The 18,766-nt window shown below is 42.3% G+C and overlaps 1 protein-coding gene and 1 long non-coding RNA gene across 4 annotated transcripts in view; both read right to left on the bottom strand.

The window, feature by feature from the left end:
* Window positions 1-13,153, bottom strand: part of RASA3 (RAS p21 protein activator 3) — a 134,605-nt gene extending 121,452 nt beyond the window's left edge. For 2 of the 3 annotated variants that reach the window (XM_039714330.1, XM_039714329.1), the window contains exon 1: window positions 8,432-8,703. In XM_039714330.1, coding sequence (XP_039570264.1) covers window positions 8,432-8,486 — 55 coding nt within the window. In that variant the 5' untranslated portion in view covers window positions 8,487-8,703. Of the gene's footprint in view, window positions 1-8,431; window positions 8,704-9,295; window positions 9,411-13,061 lie in introns of those variants that run through there. The other variant, XM_039714331.1, reaches the window with a different exon arrangement.
* Window positions 13,154-16,826: 3,673 nt separating this feature from the next.
* On the bottom strand, window positions 16,827-18,121 carry LOC120504635. The gene is made up of 3 exons (XR_005628083.1): window positions 17,968-18,121; window positions 17,578-17,706; window positions 16,827-17,087 (listed from the first exon to the last, which is right to left on the bottom strand). It is a non-coding gene; the product is annotated as an uncharacterized LOC120504635 (long non-coding RNA).
* Between the last annotated feature and the right edge of the window lie 645 nt (window positions 18,122-18,766).

The following is an 18,766-nucleotide window of genomic DNA, read 5'->3' on the forward strand; positions in this document are numbered from 1 at the left end:
CACCAGTTCATCTGGATTTTTGAGTTTTTTAAACATAAGAAATCTGTACACACAGTCATAACAGAAGCACAACTGCAAATAAAGTATTTCAAGTTGTCCATTTTCCAATTCTTGGAATATTAAAGCTGAATCACACTCAAAAGCAAGGAAAATTTTAAAAACAGTACAGTTGATTTATATTACATGCCTTCCATGCAACGGTGCAACTGGAACTGAATGGAATTTAAATTTTCAAATTGCTATAAAACAAATTATTACTCACTTGGATTTTTTTTTTTATTCCTACATCTATAAATTAAAAAAAAAACAACCAAAAACCACACTCCAGATTAAAAATCCTGAAAATAAAACTCCTTCACAAGTTCAAACACCCTTCTGCTCCCTGTGTAACACCTCTTCAATGTTTCATCTTCCTTTTTTTGAAACACGAACTCAGGCCTTTCAATGCAAACTTCTTCTAAATGGATTTTGAAATCTTAGTAACAAGCTTAGAGAAAAACAGACAAGTATATTTCCTCCCAAAGTCACTGTAACATATGAAAACAAAGCTTAAGCATGAAGCATGCATCTTATGGAACACAGATCTGTGTCCCCCTCCTCCCCTCATCACAGAAAGAGTTGTTCTTCCCAGCTTTGAGACTCTTCATTCATCTGTTGCACATGGAAGAATTGACACACTTCATCTAACATTCATCCACCTACTAGCAGCATAGAAAAGTACATTCCTATTTATGCAAATTAAACATTGCATCAAATGCTAGCTGTTCAAACCTATCTGTCATTCTGAAGGAAGAGAAGCCCTCTTACCATCACATCGCCCTAATCCATTGCAGTCAGTGGCCATGCAGTCACAGCTACACACCTCAGCAACATTGCGTTGTTGGGCTAATGAAGGGACCTTCGTTTTGCCCCAGTGCTCCCTGAGAGGTAATAACACACAAATGCACAAGTCTCTAGCAAAGTAGAAAAAAATTATAATACTTCAGAGGTCTGGAATGAAAACTGAGCAGCAGAAACATTAATCAGAAGCCTCAAAAGCCTTTTCAACATTTGTGTTCTTCCCTCAAGAGACCTCAAAAACACAGATACACTGTATTTTTTCTCTTTCAGGCAGAAGGGGGAAAAACCCCAAACAACCCTTAAAGACCTCAAACTTTCCACTGAATATATGAAGTGTTTTACAGTTGGCAATAATCCATTAAAATTTGAAATAGGAAAATAGGGAGAAAATATTCCAGTTCTCCATAGTTTTGAAGCTTCACATCTCACTTTGCAAAACTTTCACCCAGAAAGTCTTCTATAGGAGGAAAACAACATGTGAAGTTTCAGGGAAGTTCCTTTCCCCCTGGTAGAGGTTAGGATGGGAGAGGAAGGAAGTTAAATTTGCTTTGTTTTTACTACAAAACAAAGCTTTTATTTGGGTCCTAAATTGAGTCACCAGTCCACCACGCTGAAAAAATTCAGACACTGCTAAAGAATAGACATTTCATAAGGTTTAGCAAATGTCAGTAAAATCAGAAAGTTACAATAGGCAAGTCCACAATCAGCTTTTCAGTTAATTAAAATATAACTTGCTATTAACTCCAAGACTGAGCTTTTCCTTGGTGTAACCACAAAACATAAAAACCTTCAGTACTAGAAAGTTTAAAAGCACAGCATTATATCTTACTAATGTGTGTTTTGACTGTTAATATAAGCCTTAGGTGACTTGCTCCCCAGAAACATTAATGGTCCACTAGCACACACATCAATTTTCCTTTGACATAATTGGCTGAATATTTGTTGGTCAGATCAATATGAGCAATGCAACTGTCTGATATTTACATCTTTTACAGTATGCAGCCAAGTCTACAAGCCTGTAACTTTATTCTAGGCTTCTTGCCCTCACAAGAGCTAGCTGTAAGATTTATTCTCCAAACACATCCGTTTGCAAAGTGCATTGTAACAACATGAGAAGTGTTAAGTACTCCTTAACAACCCAAAGTGGATTTTACCTCATCCTTTCCCCTCCCCCATCTCCTCCAAGAGAAAAAATTGCTACATGAGATACTCAAAGACTTAATTCAACTCTCACAGAAGTGCAATTACTGGCTTTAACATAATTATTCCTAATTTACACTCCTGTAACGAAGATCAGTCAGTGAGAAAGGATAGAGGGGAATTTTAACCTGATTAATACTATCAAAGGTATTTCTGATGAGGTTTTTCATCAGAAAATGGTGTAGGCAGCCTGTCCAGTGTTTACATGAGGTCTTCCTTAAATGGGAGCATCAGTGCAATAAATGACTTCATATGATAACAGAGTGTTTAACAACATAACTGCATAAATAGAATTCCTGCTTTGATGATGAGAAAAGGCAGAAGGAATTATGTTAAGCATAAATATGATAATCAATGTCAGGTGCCTCAGCTTTAAAAAACAAGTGTGCGATGGAGAAATGGGACAGCATGTATGACTATTAATTAATACCAACTAGAACACCTAAACTTTCATAAACAGCTAAGGCTGTTTATGAACTGAGTGTGAGATTCAAGTAGTTCTCAAGCAGAAGGTCAGAGATACAGATAAACCAATTTGTCAGATAATCCTTTTGCTGCTCTCTCTGGAGTTTTAACATTTATTCTGCAGAACAGCTGAGCAAGCTGGTGTGTACTGGCAGCTAACAAACACAGCACCATCAAGAAGTAAGGAAATAGTAAGGAAAGGGAGCAAACTGAAGAGCACAGAAGTCTGACCACCAGCCAATCACTTCCATGAAGAGACAAGACAATACTTCTCATGAGACAGATTAAATAACTGTTCTTTCAAATGCACCAACTCCAGAAAACAACCAAAAAACCTAACAAGTTTGTTTACTGACATCAGAGGGCCTGAGCATGTTTGTTTAACAGATTCACTCCTGTGAATTTACCTCTACACAAGTCTAAAAACCAAAACAGATGGGCTTCTACTCATATATGAATCCTTCTCTACTTAAAAGAGAGTAAGGCTAGGGATGGAATGCTATGGAGTTTGGTAGCAGGCTGGCAGCCCCAAACACAAGCGTCTTCTATTTCTTCAAAACTACATTTACTGCAGCATTTTCCACTGCTACCTCTGTTTCCTCCTCTCACTTGCAGAAAATATGGTCTTGCTCCAGCCACGGCTGTTCTTGACAGCCCATAAACAGCCAGGGCACTCTGCCTCTAGAAACAGCACTGGACCCAGACCTTTTCCATTCAGCACACTGAACACAAGCTGGTTATAGAAGACAGCCACCACCAAATCTAGCAATGTCAAATACTGAACCAGCAGTGACAAATCTGCATAATTTATTCTGCACCTTCCATGGCCTATGAGACTCAAGCCTTAATGAGCATTTCTACAGTGAATCAATAAGAATGTTAAGGTGCCACTTTATTTTACGTATGCAACATCAATTTAAGCTGTACTTGTTAAATTTTAATGTGAAGAAAAAATACTGAGAAGTCTTGAATATATTCAGGGTGAGATGCAAATAGCTTTTCTTCCTTTGTTTTCTTCTTGGTCCTCTATCTTTGAAACACTGGAAAAAAAACATTGTTATCTATACAAGAAACATTTCACACTTCCTAAATAATTTTCCATATATATATATATATAGTGAGAGAGAGAGAAAAGTACCTCTCATTCTAAAAATATCTATTCCACAACCTTGTGCCCCATTTAAAGAGGAATAAATCCTTTTACAGTATTATGCAATGAACATATTTAGTCGTAATTACTTCTACAAGTAACCACTTAAGGCACTAAATCCCAGCAGACAACATTAAAAGGGACATCTTCTCAAGACAAAATGGATTTCCCTGAACAACCTTACTACTATTAGACTTAAGGGAGACCTTACATTTGTCAGGGACAAGATAAACTTCTTCTTAGCCTGGGAAACACAGATATCTCTCAAACATTTACTCTGTACCAAGTTTAATGTTGGAAGTCTGTAAATACTTTCTCTTGGCAACTGACCTGCTTAAACACCAGTAAACTAGCACTTAACCAAGTACTTTGCCTGACTTCACCCAAGACTCTCAGTTTCACAAGTTTAACTGCTTTCACAGCGTCTTAAAACTACATACTCTCCACTAATTAGTAAAAAAAGGCACACTAAGAATAAGAGGCAAAGAGATGGCACATCTACTGACCAACCATCCTCATTTTGTCAATTGTACATAAACAAGGTCTTACAGTTGCTAGAAAATGGGGTGAGTTTAGAACAGGGTAAGCTATGTATGAAGCACCAACCCACATCAGGTAGGAGCCAACTTTTATCACAAATATTTCACTGCTTCATGATTCTGCTCACAGTTAGTGTTAAGGTTAGCTTATGCCGCTGGAATTCTCACATTTTAGAGTAAGGCCTCAACACCCTGTAATCACACAAAATGGCCCTTTTAAAAGATGATAAAAGAAAGATTTAGAACTTCATGGATGTCTTAAATTGCAAAAAGCGTTCACAGTGCATAAGTGGATTGTTATTGTCTGTCGGCTCAAAAGTACCATAAGCAAAGGGTCTTCCTCATTATATTACAGCCCCAGTGAACTCTCAGTCTGCAACACCCTCCTGCCCCAATTACTACTTTCAAACTATCAGACAGAACCATAACAAGCTCTACTACTGCTAGAAAAAATACTATTTTAAAGCAGAGCCAAATGCCCCTAAGTATAACAGTACTAGATTTTAGGGACATGAAAAGCTTGCTGAAGTGAAAATTCATAAATGAGCTGTTTCTTTAGATTTTTCAAGCATAAACAATTTCACAAAGTAAAATCTGGCAGCAGGTTCTCTGCTAGCCAGCATGCAGCTTTCAACAACAGAAACACTAAACACAAGCTTTTATTTTTTCAACTGAAAGTTTAATAGTTGATGCCATTTAAGGAGAAAAAAAGTAGCAACTAAGTACAGCATATTTATTAAATATTAACAGTACAACAAAAGTAATGTTGTCAAGCAGAAGGACTCTTTGTAGTTTTTCCAGCCAATCATCAGCCATAGAGCCTTATGTTGTTTCCTTTCAGGTTTTGAAACACTGACTCATGGAAATATCAGCACTGCACACTTCCTCAAAGTGGCAATCTTATAGGAAGTGTTTGTTTAGTCTTACATGACACATTGTTTTGTTTATGTATAAGGGATTCCGGTAAAAATAATTTTCAATTAAGGAAGAAAAAGACATAAGCACAATGGTTTCAGTTATGGGAAGCCAAAATAAATCAATTTCAACTAGACATCTGAACAGCACATTCGTTAACACAAGTACTACTTTTTTATTTCTACTGTACATTGCTGCCTTGCAACACGAGCAGAAGTTGCCAGGCATTAACTTCTTTCAATTCAACTAACCACAAAAGAAACTGGACAAGAGGTAGCACAGTAACAACTCCTCTTAACACTGGTACCCACATCAACAGTGCACACTGCTGCTCCACAACTTCAGCATCTTGGTGAGACATCTTTAGGAGGTGCCACACCGTTGTCGGGTCAACTGAGTGAGGCAAACACACAGCTTCCTGCAAAACTTAACTGCTTCAACACTTGCAAAAAAGGAGACAGATGGCTCAAGCTAAATCCAAACATGACTAGAAACAACACTCCACAGAACATGGAAGGACTTAAGAGATCCAGAATGTAATAACCCACCTAGCTTAATATGGCTGATTCCATGCAGCCTATCAGTCCCAAAAGAACAAGTTATACAAGCAGAAGAAAATGCCTTCATCTATCTGCAGCTTCTTGGAAATACAGGACAAGCCAGCCCCAGCAGTACACTACATGAGGGCATTCTGACATCTCTAGGCTACAGATGTTTTGCACAGCCAAATGCCTTCCAGCTGCATCCGCCTCCCCATTAAGAGAGGCATGCCAACATGGGCGCCCACTCTGTTTGCATTGATTCCTCAGTGAATCAATACTACATTTTATGCAATTTATTCTAAGGCACACCTGTATATCAGTGTCCCCATTAATGATTTGCCAGCAGAGGTGCTACAGAGAAGGAAATGATTTATCAGATCAAGCACAGAATATCTGAAAGTCAGAGATCAGACAGAGCTTGGCTACAAAACAAGCTCCCAAAGAACAGAACTGACCATTTCCTCAGCATGATAAATCGAAGCAAATCAACATGGAAAATTACATGCCCTCAAAAAATTACCTTTTTGAGGTATTGCCCTCAAATAACTTTTCTCTTAACCCATTCACTGAAAGACTAAAGACTCCTGTCACTAGAAAAGAGAGAAAACTACAAGACAACCATGGGAATGGGAACTGCTAAAAGAAATGTACTATTGGCAATAGCTGAAAAAAGTAGTGTCCCTCCAACGTTCACCATCTTCTCAGTGGTGCCCAGCAACAGGATGAGGAGAAATGGCCATAAATAGAAACACGGTTAAGTTCCACTCAACATGAAGAACATCTTTACACTGAGGGTGGCAGAGCACTGGAACATGTTGCCCAGAAAGGGCAGTCTCCCTCTCTGGAGACATTCAAAAACCACCTGGACACTTTGCTGTGTAACCCATGCTAGGTGACCCAGCCTTGGCAGGGGTTTGCAGTAGATGACATCCAGCGATCCCTTCCAACCCCAAGGACTCCGCGAGTCTGAGAGCTCCCTTCAGACCCAGCCACGGGACTTTCTGCAGGGAGCCCACAAGCTCCACATGCAAATTCTAGAAGATCAGGATTGCTTTAGGAGGCCAATCTGATTAGAAATCCTTCTTCAACCCATCAAAGCAATCCCGCCGCTTCCTATTTTTGTGAAAACCTCCCAAGAGACAGTCGGCTCCAGAGAGGAGTGTGATTTTGCACACGGGGGGCAGAAAGCGCCGGTGCTGCCGCCGGGGCCGCTGCCGGGGCGGACGGAAGCGCTCGGCTCCGCCCCCTGCCGGGCCGCGGCGGAGCAGCGCCGGGCATTGTGCTCCATCCACATCCTCCGGGAAACACCTCCCGCTCCGACCGCACGAGCCAAGCGCCGCGCTGCTCGCGGCTCTTCCTCTCGCTGTCCAGCCCAAAAAACAGCGGGGATCTTTGCTGCAGTTCTACAGCAGTCAAGTGCTTAGCTCTCACAGGGGCTCCGCTCCGACAGCTGAAGTCGGCAGCAGGATTAATTTCACTCCGAGACATTCATCTCAAGACTTGTGCAGCTGCTATTGTATCCGATCTCCTCAACAGTTCAAAGAAATTCCCACACTCTCGTGACTTCAGCCATTCAGGTATACGATCACCAGTGTTTTCTTCTCAAGAAAACCCCAACTAATCAGACACAAACAGCTTAGCCACAAGTCACCATCCTACACGCAGCATGCGTTCTTAGCCCTTTTACCAAGAATCACCAGATGGAAACAACTTGCAATATTATCACTCGCATGATGTTCGGATTTCTCCCTTGTGCAAAGACCTTTTTCAAATTCCCCTCCCCTCTTTGAAAAGAGAGAGCAAGTCTCCATCCATACTCTGTAATCTTACTGAATCTCATTTCTGGATGTATACGAGAACACAATTTTTAGTTGATATGATAAAATCTTAACTGTTAAAAACTGCTATCACTAAACTACCTGTTGACAATTAACGAGGAAACGATCCTAGCAATAGTCTCTTTGAAATGCTAACGCCACTGTCCAATAATGAGATTTTCTACGTAATCTCACGTCTCAGTTTCATCCAACGCGCCAGTTGGAGGCTGCAAATTTGCTTCCGAACGCAGGGAAACGCAGAGGGATATTTTTTCAAGAGCTTTATTAGGAAGCCACACGCCCTCGGTACCCACCGCTGTGAGCCCGGCGCTGAACTTCGCCACTTCCCCTGGAGCTCGCAGCCCCATCCCGGGGAGGAGAACCGCTCGCTCCACATGTGGGACCGATTGTCTTACGGAAACGAGGGATTTCCCTCCCAGCCGGCACACTCAGAACTCGACCAGGGAGAGTTTAATCCACTCGCTGACATCTGTCGCTTACTTTCTAATAATGTGGTTTGGAACTCGCTCAGCACAAGAAGAAGAGCGAATCTCCAAAAGCGCGAGTCGGAGGAAGCCGTGGGGAAGCGGCAGCAGCCCCTGCCTGTCCCCCTCGCCGAGGGAAGGGGCTGACACCGCGGCTCCCGCACACAGCCGCTTTTGGGCCGGCTGCACACCGGCTTCGCCAGCGACACACAGCGCTGAGACTCGGTGGCCGCCTTCAAACTTTTTGAGCGCAGCTTAGCAACAAAAATGAAAAAGGAAAAAAAAAATCCTAACAAAAAAAAAAATAATAATAATAATCCAAAACCCGCGAAGTCTGCCGAATACCCTGCGCTGCCCGGACTGCCGCCGGCGCCGCTCGCCTGCCGGACGCGCAGCGCCGGGCAGTGAGAAGGGACGCTCGCCACCCCGCCGCCCTCCGCTCCAGCGGGGCTCCCCGCCCGCTGCCCCGCGCGCTCACCGATTTTAATCCTGACGCTCTGGAAGACCCGCAGCCCCTCTTCCTCCACCGCCATGGTGGTGCTGCCGCCGCCGCTGCGCCTGACGCTCAGCAGTGCTGAAGCCCCGCCGCCGCGGAGGCGCGGGGACCGGGCAGGAGGAGGCAGGCGAGATGCTCCGCCAGACGGGAAGGAGGGAGGACGGCCGGACAGCTCGGGACGCGCCGCGACCGGGCTGGAGCGAGCGAGGGACGGAGCGGCCGCGCAGCCCAGCGGAGCGCAGCGCCCGCCTCCCCCCCGCGGCCCCCCGCAGCCCGGCCCGGCCCGGCCCGCAGCCCCGGCGGCAGCGCGGCCCGGGCACGGCTGGCAAGGGCCGGAGAACGCCGTGCTAACGCCGTGGCCCCGCTCCCTCCGGCCCGGAGCAGCCGCCGGGAGCAGCCGTTAGCGTCATGGCGAGAGAGAGGGAGGGCGAGAGAGAAGGAGGGAGGGATGTGCAAGTCCTCTTTCCCACACAGCCATAAAGAGAGGGCTCTAGCGATGCCCCAGGTTGAAAGCCATTCATTAGCGAGGAAAAGAAGTCCCGTATTAAATAAACAAACCCGTCTGGGCGCTGGGAGCAGGCCAGTCTGTCTTCCTGGCTCCACTTGATCAGCGGCAAAGCTGGCTCTACCTGGTTGCACGGGCAGAGCAGGGAATTCAGATTTCAGACTTGCATGATTACACACTAAACAGCAAGAAATAGGACCTGTGTCAGCGTTCAGTGCCAAACTTTGGGTCTTGTAAAGTCAGTAATTGAAACATGTCTTCCCTAAAGGTCTGGCAAAAGCAGAGCACAAGGTTCAGTCTACAGAGATTACGTTATTTCAAAAACTAAAAAATCAGATTACCTTTGGTGCAGTCGCAATCACCCTAAAGAGGCTTGGAACATCCTTATGCAGAACAGCCCAGGCACACCACAGTTCAACGTGTCTGATAAACACAATAAAATGCCCTTCCTCAAGCCTGCAAATAAAAAAAAATTAAATACTTTCCTGTTCTAGCTCTAATTTCAGGAGTGATAGAAAGGCAAACTCACTGAGGACAATCTATACATGTATTAAAAGCTAGTCATGAAGAACAGCAAGAAATCAGAAGGCAAATCAGTCACACGCAGTATGAAGTCTGTACCAAAGAGGTGAATGCAAACCTGATGAAAACAGTTGAGCAATCCATCATTGCTTGAATCATGGAAGGTACACCATATAATAAATACCCTTTATTAAAAAAATATATAAAAACTTGAAATATAGAAGAGCAAATGAAAAGTTGGGAAAGAACTACAATAGTAGAGGAAGTCAGCTTGTAGGAAAGTCTGAGGAATCTGAGTTTTCCCACACAGGTATGAGCCTAACTGAAGGAAACTGGCAAGCTCGCAGCCAAAAAAGGAAGCAGTGAGTTATCTCAAGGAGCTGCCTGACTTTACTGTGTCTTCCTTGTCTGCATAGCCAAGTGACATATGTAATTTGATAAAAATACTTTTACAGCACAGGACTCTAAAGAGATTTTACAAAGTACAGGCTTCCATTTACCAACATCCATGCTGTAATTCCTTCTTCCTCTCTGTAATATGCCAATGTCCTCTGTAAACTCATTATACCCATTCCACCATGTGCCATCTTTTCTTTTGTAATGATCTCATCTCACTCCCAGCAACTCTTCAGCTCCTCTGCCTGCTGGTCCATCACATCCCCCATGATACCTTCAGTGCTCCCTGCCCTAATAACCTTTAGCATTTTCTGCACTATAACCCAAACTTCAATTGTCACAATACTTCTGATTCCCCTATTTTTGTCTCACCTTCCAGCTGTGCAAGAGGCAACACAAGCAGCAGTCTGAACAGAAATTACAAGAATGCTGATCAGAGAGCTCACGTTTTAAGAAGGACATTGTCTCAGACCAGCTAACCCGATGTTACCTCTCAGATGCTGGAGGTGACAAACAAACAATTTTGGGGTATACATGTCTGTTTAACACTCTGTACATACTCAGATGTAGAAAGGAATATACAATATCTGTTGCTTTTGCTCCTTCACCACACATGCACATTCCTTGAACATATTGGTACCAAATAAATACAAGCCCACTGGGCCATCTCACTGAAGAACAATGGCAAGCACCTGTTACACACAATGCTGTACACAGGCACAGACAAAGAATTACAGCTATAAGCAAATGGATAATGTTTAGCTGTAAGCAAAGGTAAATGTATCCTGTGCTTAGGATCTTTATAAATCTTCCTCAACAGCATCAGGGAGAAACCTGCTTCCATGGTCTAAATATTAGGGACATCTTTAATAAAATATTTTACTTCTGTGTTTGCTACATAAGGACTTCAGCTGGCCTCATTTCCCTGTTGGAAGCTTTTCTTATTTGCAGAAAGTTGACCCCAAAATAGTAATTTAAAAAAAAAATCTATTTTTCAATTCTCTTCCCAGCATTTGCTGCTGTAAGAGCTGTTCTCAGCAGATCCTGAACAGACTATCCTTCCCAGTTTGCCATTGTGTTCTTTCCAGATAGTCATGGCATTTCTATCTATATCCTTTATGCCCAGAAAATTAAATAATATATCTACCTATAATACAGTCTTTGTATGTTCAGGAAAATCAAGCTCTACATAAATTCCCCACTCCTTGGTGTGCACCCAAATTTGCAGTCAAAGCCCACCATCTTAAACCTAATGTCATTTCACCCAGCATAAATGCACCTTCTAATCTAAGGTGCTGATTTTCTCCCACGCCCTAACCTGAAGTGTTGCTTGCAACCTCACCCTGTGCTAATGCTGGTCTCACAAGGGTGTGTGGTGTAACACATTTGTTGGTTAAAAAAAATACACTGTCACTGTCATACTCCCATTTGTATTTTGTGAAAAACAAGAGGCCCATAAGCCATGATATTTGTAAATTCTTTACCCACCATCATAAGCAACCTGATCAGAAAGCATCTCAGTCCAAAGGTGTGGTTAGGGCACAGTGGCATGCTGGGCACCTTTAGGAATGCATACCTGCCCATGGCTACACTTCCAGGCTATTTTTCAGGATGGCTTAGCTTTGCCAAGAGCACAGATAGGTCCTGGAAAAGTATGGCAAAATTTAACCATAAAGCCAGCCTTTCCTGTGAAATGCAGTGAAGCACTTCCACTGAAGTGCATAACAGAAGCATAACAGAAACTACCAAGACGCTTACAGAATCACTTAGCAACAATTGGAACAGACCAACATTTAAAAACGTCAAAACACACAAAAAATTAGTAAATTAAAAACCAGTGCATAGCAAGAAAAAAATAGGGAAAAAAGCTGGCACCTTCTTGGACTTTTTACCATGGAATAAATTATTATTCCTCACATGAAAATCTACAAATGGCTGCTTGCAGCTCTGTGTGCTGTCCAGCTACGCTTCTGGTTTCCCACCAGATCTTTTCTGCTGAAGCTCTTTGTCAGTGCTTCTGTGTATCAGTGCGCTAGTTTATTTTCTGTTGGACCTTTTTTTCTTGACATACAGCTGAAAGCTTGTTGCTTCCTCTGTAATAAACTTGTCTCCAGATGTTATACAGCCCAACAATGTAAATGCAAGCACTGTTTCAAAATTCACATGAATATGTATTTTTAAAGATGTTAAACACAGTATAAAAAACAGCCAAAGAGTGTGTGCTGTTTTTGCAATTTCTCCATTGCTGAAATGAAACCTCAGCAGCAGCATCATATATGTATGTGCATATTAGACATACATATATGTGTAATGTATGTGCATATTACACATGTGCAGGCAACATGAGGTAGGCAGCTGCAGCAGTCTCATCAAAAAAATCTAGGCAAAGTGAAATACTGCTTTTTAAGATGTGGATGAGTCTGTTAGTGACAATGTCTGTCCCAACTTTCTTCATCCAAGCCATATGGGTTTATATTATCAGCTCTTCAGAGGATTCTTGAATCTAAATTAGAGTACAAAGAAGGTCATTTTCTGTGACTCATTTGTGCCAAGCAAGGAAATCATTTCCTCTCTTGATCTACATGATAGCTTTCTCTTGGGAGGAAACAGAATATAAGAAGCTCTCTAATCTCCTTTTGAATTATGCAAGAAACTAACAAAATATGAACCTTCTATCCCCAGGGTAGCACAAAGCTGCTACCTATATTTATGTGAAGGAACAACATATTTAAGACAAATCTAAGGAAATATCACTGTTATAAAAAGCAAGACTATGATGACTGAGATATTGTAATTGAATTCTAGAAAGATGTAGACAGTTTTAACTAATAATATCTGTACCAGGCCTAAAGGCAGCTACTATCCATGTCGAGATGCTGCATGATATGACAACTATGCTGACTAGGGTGACCCAATAAACATTTATCCTTGGCAAAGTGAGTGGAGAAGCAAAGAAGTCTTTCTTGGAGCCTCTGCATCCTTTTCCCTCTCTGAGTGGTAAATTCAGACCTTGCAGTGATACCTCTCACAGCAAGATAACAAAAGAGCTGGGTATTTTTGCTCCTGAAGTCCTACACCCAACCAACTGGTCAGGAAAAGTCTGCAGTCCTTCCTTCAGCCTCCATGCATAGTGAGATATGGCAGAAATATACTATGCAAGTAGGAAATTAAGACTGAGTCTGTGATTACCTGTGTCTCCCCAGGCTAAGAGTTCACATCTGATGTAGCTGCAGAGGAATGACGAAACAGTAGTGAAACTGCTGGTATGATTAGTCTGGCAGAAAAACACTCTGGCCATTACACTAAATAAAAGAAGAAAAGAGAATGATAACAAGAAGAAACCTTTAATTAGCAAAGTGTCAGCAACAGTGACAAGAAAGCACAGATTTCACAATAATACAGAAGTGACAACGTTTAATTGTAGGAGAAACGTGGGAAAGAGCAGATACTACTGAAGTGGCTGTTACTGAGCTCTGTGTATGCACCAGCACATATGTATGGTACACTCACACACTGGATAAAAATAGATCTAGGCAGCAGAATCAGGAAAACTGGGGATTGCATTGCAGTTTCTACACTTAAAGAAAGCCAAGATCTCCCCTGTGACCCCTAAGTACAGGAAGTAAAGTGCGTCTACCTGTTTTTCTTACTAGCTACCTTCAAAAAATCCCACATTTTTGCTGCTTGTTGCTGGAACATGGGGCCAGGAAGAGGCCAGAAGGGGGAAAAGAAAAATGGCTTTAATTACAGGAAAAGGAGGCCAGTAAGAACTGGTTGTTACAATAGCCAAGACAATACAACTAACACTCAAGGTATATGGGTTTTTTTAAACTTTTTATTTTTTTGCTCTTTTAATTCTTGTTCATCACTTCAAAAAATATGTCAGTCTAGTTCTCTCCTAAAAAATATATCTATGTTAAAATTCAAGTCATTTCAGCAGCAAGCTCATAACATTCAGGATTCCAATGAAGTTTACCAGCATGAAATACTTTCTGGTTAAACTTGCAAAAGCATTGTGTTCTGGGCCATATCTGATTTACTTGAGCTTATAAACTTTGCTATCCTATGAAGGAACAAATCCCTTTATCCTTCCATAAAAGATTATAATGTAATAAAACTGCAATAAGATCTTACAAAAAAAACCCCAAAAAAACCAAAAAAAACCACCAAAACAAAACACTAAAACCCCCAGTGATTATGTACAAGAATGAAATATGGTGAATTTCCCTGCAGTTTAAAAAGTATGTATCTATTCTCATATCGTTCACATTAACCATTTGTGAAACTGGTAGATGAAAACAGCAAATAATATTGAGAAAAAAAATGAACAGCAATAGGACTTGCTAGTGTTTAAAAATACTGAATATTTCTGTTACAATAAATGTATGGTTATACAAACAGGCATATAAACAACCATATTTCACAAGCCATTGTGTATTGGCAGCCATAATCATAATTTTCTTATCTCCTTTGCTTTTAAGTCATCAGTTCATCTGCAGTCTTCTCTGTTCCTTATGAGAATTAATTTGACAAAATAGGACTCCATCCTTACTCTCCACCTCCGAGACAAAATTTCACCTCCTCTCAGTCTGGCAGCACCAGCAGTATCTCTTTTGAGGGGACTGCAAGGAGAGCTTTTACCCCTTCTTCTCCCTCTTATCCACCCCAGGGGATTGTGTAGCCATCCAGAGGAAAGCCATTGGGATTGTATTACGAACACCCACCCCAAAACACACATTAAACAAACACTTGTCTGCCTCTGAGGTGTGTTTCAGTTTTGTCCTATAAGTGAGACCTGTAAGAACAGATGCTCTGAAGTTTACATTGACTTGGTGAAGTTTTGCATCACTCACCCACAAGCAGGGGCGCACAGCTGTCCCACATGCTGCTGTAAACCTTGACCAGACTTTTCCATGTAGTCACGGGTTTAGTATGGGTCAGGTCCTGTGGTCTTCCTTTGCTCAAATACCCCATTGAAATCAACACTGGAAGGTCAACTTGCAAATGCCACCCTCTCTGTGTGGTGAATAGCTCCCATTGAACACACTGGGATTACTCATGTGTGCGGGTGACTACCAACAAGAGCAAAAGGAGCAAAATCTGGTCCTCATTAAGGACTGTTAATCTGAATAAAACCTCCTTCAGTCAGTAGTAACAATCAGACAGAGCAGCTCTCTCTCAGTGAGAAGCTACAGAGGAAGGGCAATATAGCACCTTTTGTGACTGTTTTTTAACCCATAATTCTTTGAAGCATCAGTTAACTATCCAGGCATGACTACATGGAGGAGCACTATCCCTCCACAGCTGATGAGCAAAGATAATCTTATACCATGAAACACAGTTAGCCAAATGGTTATTTGGTGGTTTTTGGAATAGAAACAATTTCTCTGATCTGGGAGATTAAAAAAATCAAGGCTGAATTTAAAAATAAAAATCATATCACACTTGATACCCAAGTATTTAATTACATAGCACCATGGGTAACTACTAATGGGCTCCAATTACGCAATCTTAGTTTATTGCTTTCGGAAACATTTATAGCCACTAGATAATGTGTAGATTTAAGTCAATATCTGAGTAAACAGCCTGGAAAACACATCATTTGTACCCAGATTAGGTTACTAGCATGATTATCATCTGCCACCTGCTGGAAATAGCTGTGATAATGCAACTCAGTTCCACAGATGGAAGGTCTGGTCACTCACAGAATAAGCGGAAATGTCAAAGAACAAAAATATATTCCTTGTACCCAGGAGTTTATTCCTCTTGCACCCACTGGGAAAGTTTGGTTTGCCAAAGAGGAATATTTGTGAGCATCCACAGTGAAGCCTTAACATGGCTTTATTTAAACAAACAGAAATTAATTTGCTATTGAGAATGGCATTATTTGCCGGTGTCTGACCAGAAGGCAAGATACATAGTTGGAAACTAATGCATGCAGCTAATCCCATCTCAGGCTGGCATAGCTGGCTTGCCACTCTACTGGAAATGAACCATTCTCACATTGTCTTTGAGCCTCATTCAAAGAGATTGACCACTCTGGCTTTATGGTGGCCCATAAAACCCTCAAGGACAACAAAACTTGCCTGTTCAAGACGTCTGCTCTCACTCAAAAACAAAAAAGGGACAGTGTTTGTATGCTGTATTCTTCAGAGAGCCAGAACCTTGTAACTTGCTTCCTCTGCGCCAGCAAACCAGAGTAATCCAAGTAAGCCAGAGGGTAAATCCAGAGGCAGCACTGCAGGACTGGCCTTCCTCTCTGCCTTGTGCAGAAGAGTAGCAGGACACACAGGTATGACGAGCAGTTCTTGTCAGGGGCTGGCTTATTGTGTCCCTCTGGCTGATGACAGGACTAATTGTATCGGTGTGATTTTGCAATTGGCAGGTCTCCCCAAGCCAGTAAGGAGAATGAGACAGGTGCCATTATATTAGAAATTCAGACCTTTTTTTTTAACGAAATCAAACACAGGCCTTAAGCAACCAATTTTTGCATGTCAAATAGGTTTAGAACATCAGCCCAGAGTTAGTGTTTAGACGGTTCTTGCATTCAGGGAAACAGTGCCTTTCTCTTCATATTTTTCAATTATTTCCAAGGTCAAAAAATGAGAATAAAAAGGGAAAATAGAAATAAAAAAATTAAGAAAGATAATAAAAAAAAGAAATTATTTTTGAAGATTATCCAGGTCTGCAGGATGGAGTGGAAAAAGAAACAAGAATACACATTGCAGGACCTAATAAAATTCTAATTAATTTCTCATTTTCTCCACTAACTTTTTTTTAGCTGTATAAAGCAACCAGCTGTTTACAGCAGTAGGACTTAATATCAGCCCTGAAAGCAATATAAGAAAATCTAAAACATTGAGCCACACATTAGCAAGAACTAACATGGGCATGTACTACCACATGCCTCGTGAGCCGGGGAAGGGCGAGGCCTGCAGCAGCACCATGTCCCATTGCAGCGTACAGCATTCCCTCCAGGAGCACTGGCCACAGGCCATGCACCCAGAACAATGTTTCTGTCAGCATTTGCTTTCAGTTGAAAGCCTTTGTTGCTTCACCCTGCTTTGTCTGTTCTTAGGAGGTCGCTGTGCTTCAGGCTCCTGAGTTTCCTCCTCTGCGCTGCTCTTAGGAGGCTGACATCTCTCCTCCAGCAACATGGTCCTTGCCTGTGCTGGTAAGCAGCCCTCATTGCAGCTGCAGATTTAGCAATGCCTCCTGCAGAAAATTTGGCTGATTTACTCGTGTAATGCTTGGCAAAGGTCTGATATAAAGAAAATACCCAGAAGTACAAAACCTGCCAGCCAAAGAATCAGCAACACCCTCCAGCCTGCACACACAGAAGCCTGACACCCTCACTGCAGCCATTGCTGCAGTGACATTTGTACCCAGGGGGCATGTGGCTGAACACAGACCCTCACCTGGAACATGGGACTGCCAGGAAAATTCACCCAGCCCTCTGTCCTCAGATATGCTGGCCTCTGGCTACAGACCAGCTGTTCAGCAGCAAGAACCTACCCCACCCAAGTGCCTTCTCTGTGGCCAGCACCAGGACAGGAGGTTATCACTCAGAAAGTGACCCCTCCTCAGGCAAAGGTGGGGGACAGGGCTCTGGCTTTACCTCTGTGTAACTACCCTGTATCATCCATCCAGACAGGGAGACCAGCCTTCCTCAGAAAGCTAAGGGCTGCTGCACAAGCAAACTGACCTCAGTGCAGGAGCTCAGCCATTGCTCAACAGTCATGTCCTGCCCTGTCCTCTTCCTCTGTGGCCTTCTCCCACTTTAAAACCACTCAGGAACACTAGCTGCCAGTGTTAGTCTTCTTGGCAATTTTTTCTGGAGATCAAGGAAATTGTACATTTTAGTAAACATAGTCCAAAAGATTTTAAATTCTGTAGGTAGATATAAATACATATAGATAAACAGAACTCTGTGTGATTATAGCAATGTTTTTCCTTTCCTCTTCCTCTCTTCCCACCCCCTTTCCCTTCTCTCAATTTCTCAGACAATAAGTGGGAAACAACCTCTTTCTTTTCCCCAGCCAAAAATTAATTCTTGCTCAAACCTTCCAGAAGGGGTCAAGTCTAAAGGAAGCACCTGGTCAATCTGCTTTTGTACTGCAGCGGGGGCCGTGGCCCTCACGTCCCCTCCCTCTGCAGCACTGCCAGCACTTGTGCCATGCTTTGCTCACACTGGTGCACGAGGGCAGGCAGCTCTTAGATGGAAGCCCCTGGGTATGCTGCATGCACAGACAGAGCCCATCCCACTCATCCCAGCAGGCTTCCAGCTGCTTTTTTTATCCCCCTGGGTACAAATGGGCTCTTCAATTACTGACTCGGGTGGTTTGCTCATGAGTGATCTGATAAGGTGCTGTGCTTGCAGGGTCAGAGTCACAGCATGGGGTCCTGTCATGTAACATGCTGAACTGACCAAACAATTATTTGGCTTCTCTTAGCGTCTTGAAACAAACATCCAGGGACAGGCAATGAATGAAGGCAGACTGAGCTTGATCCTCAAACACACCCACAAGTGGCTCCCATCCTGTGTTTCAGTCTGTGCATATGTTCAAAGTCAGCCAGTGCAAAACACTTCATAGAGTAAGGTAAGAAATAGCCACAACTTTAAAATAGTCAGGAAAGCTGTCAACAAAAAAAAAAACCAAAAAAAAAAACCAAAAAAAAAAAACACAAACCCACAGGACATATTTTCTTCTTCATGCATACAGAAAAGTTTTTAAGCCTCAGAAAATGCACATTCACCATCTTAAAAAAAAAACCAAAAAAAAAAACCAAAAAAAAAAAACACAAACCCACAGGACATATTTTCCTCTTCATACATACAGAAAAGTTTTTAAGCCTTAGAAAATGCACATTCACCATCTTGCCTTTTCTTAGTA

Source organism: Passer montanus, unplaced genomic scaffold (assembly GCF_014805655.1).
Source record: "Passer montanus isolate IOZ18808 unplaced genomic scaffold, ASM1480565v1 scaffold3, whole genome shotgun sequence".
NCBI classification, from domain to species: domain Eukaryota; kingdom Metazoa; phylum Chordata; class Aves; order Passeriformes; family Passeridae; genus Passer; species Passer montanus.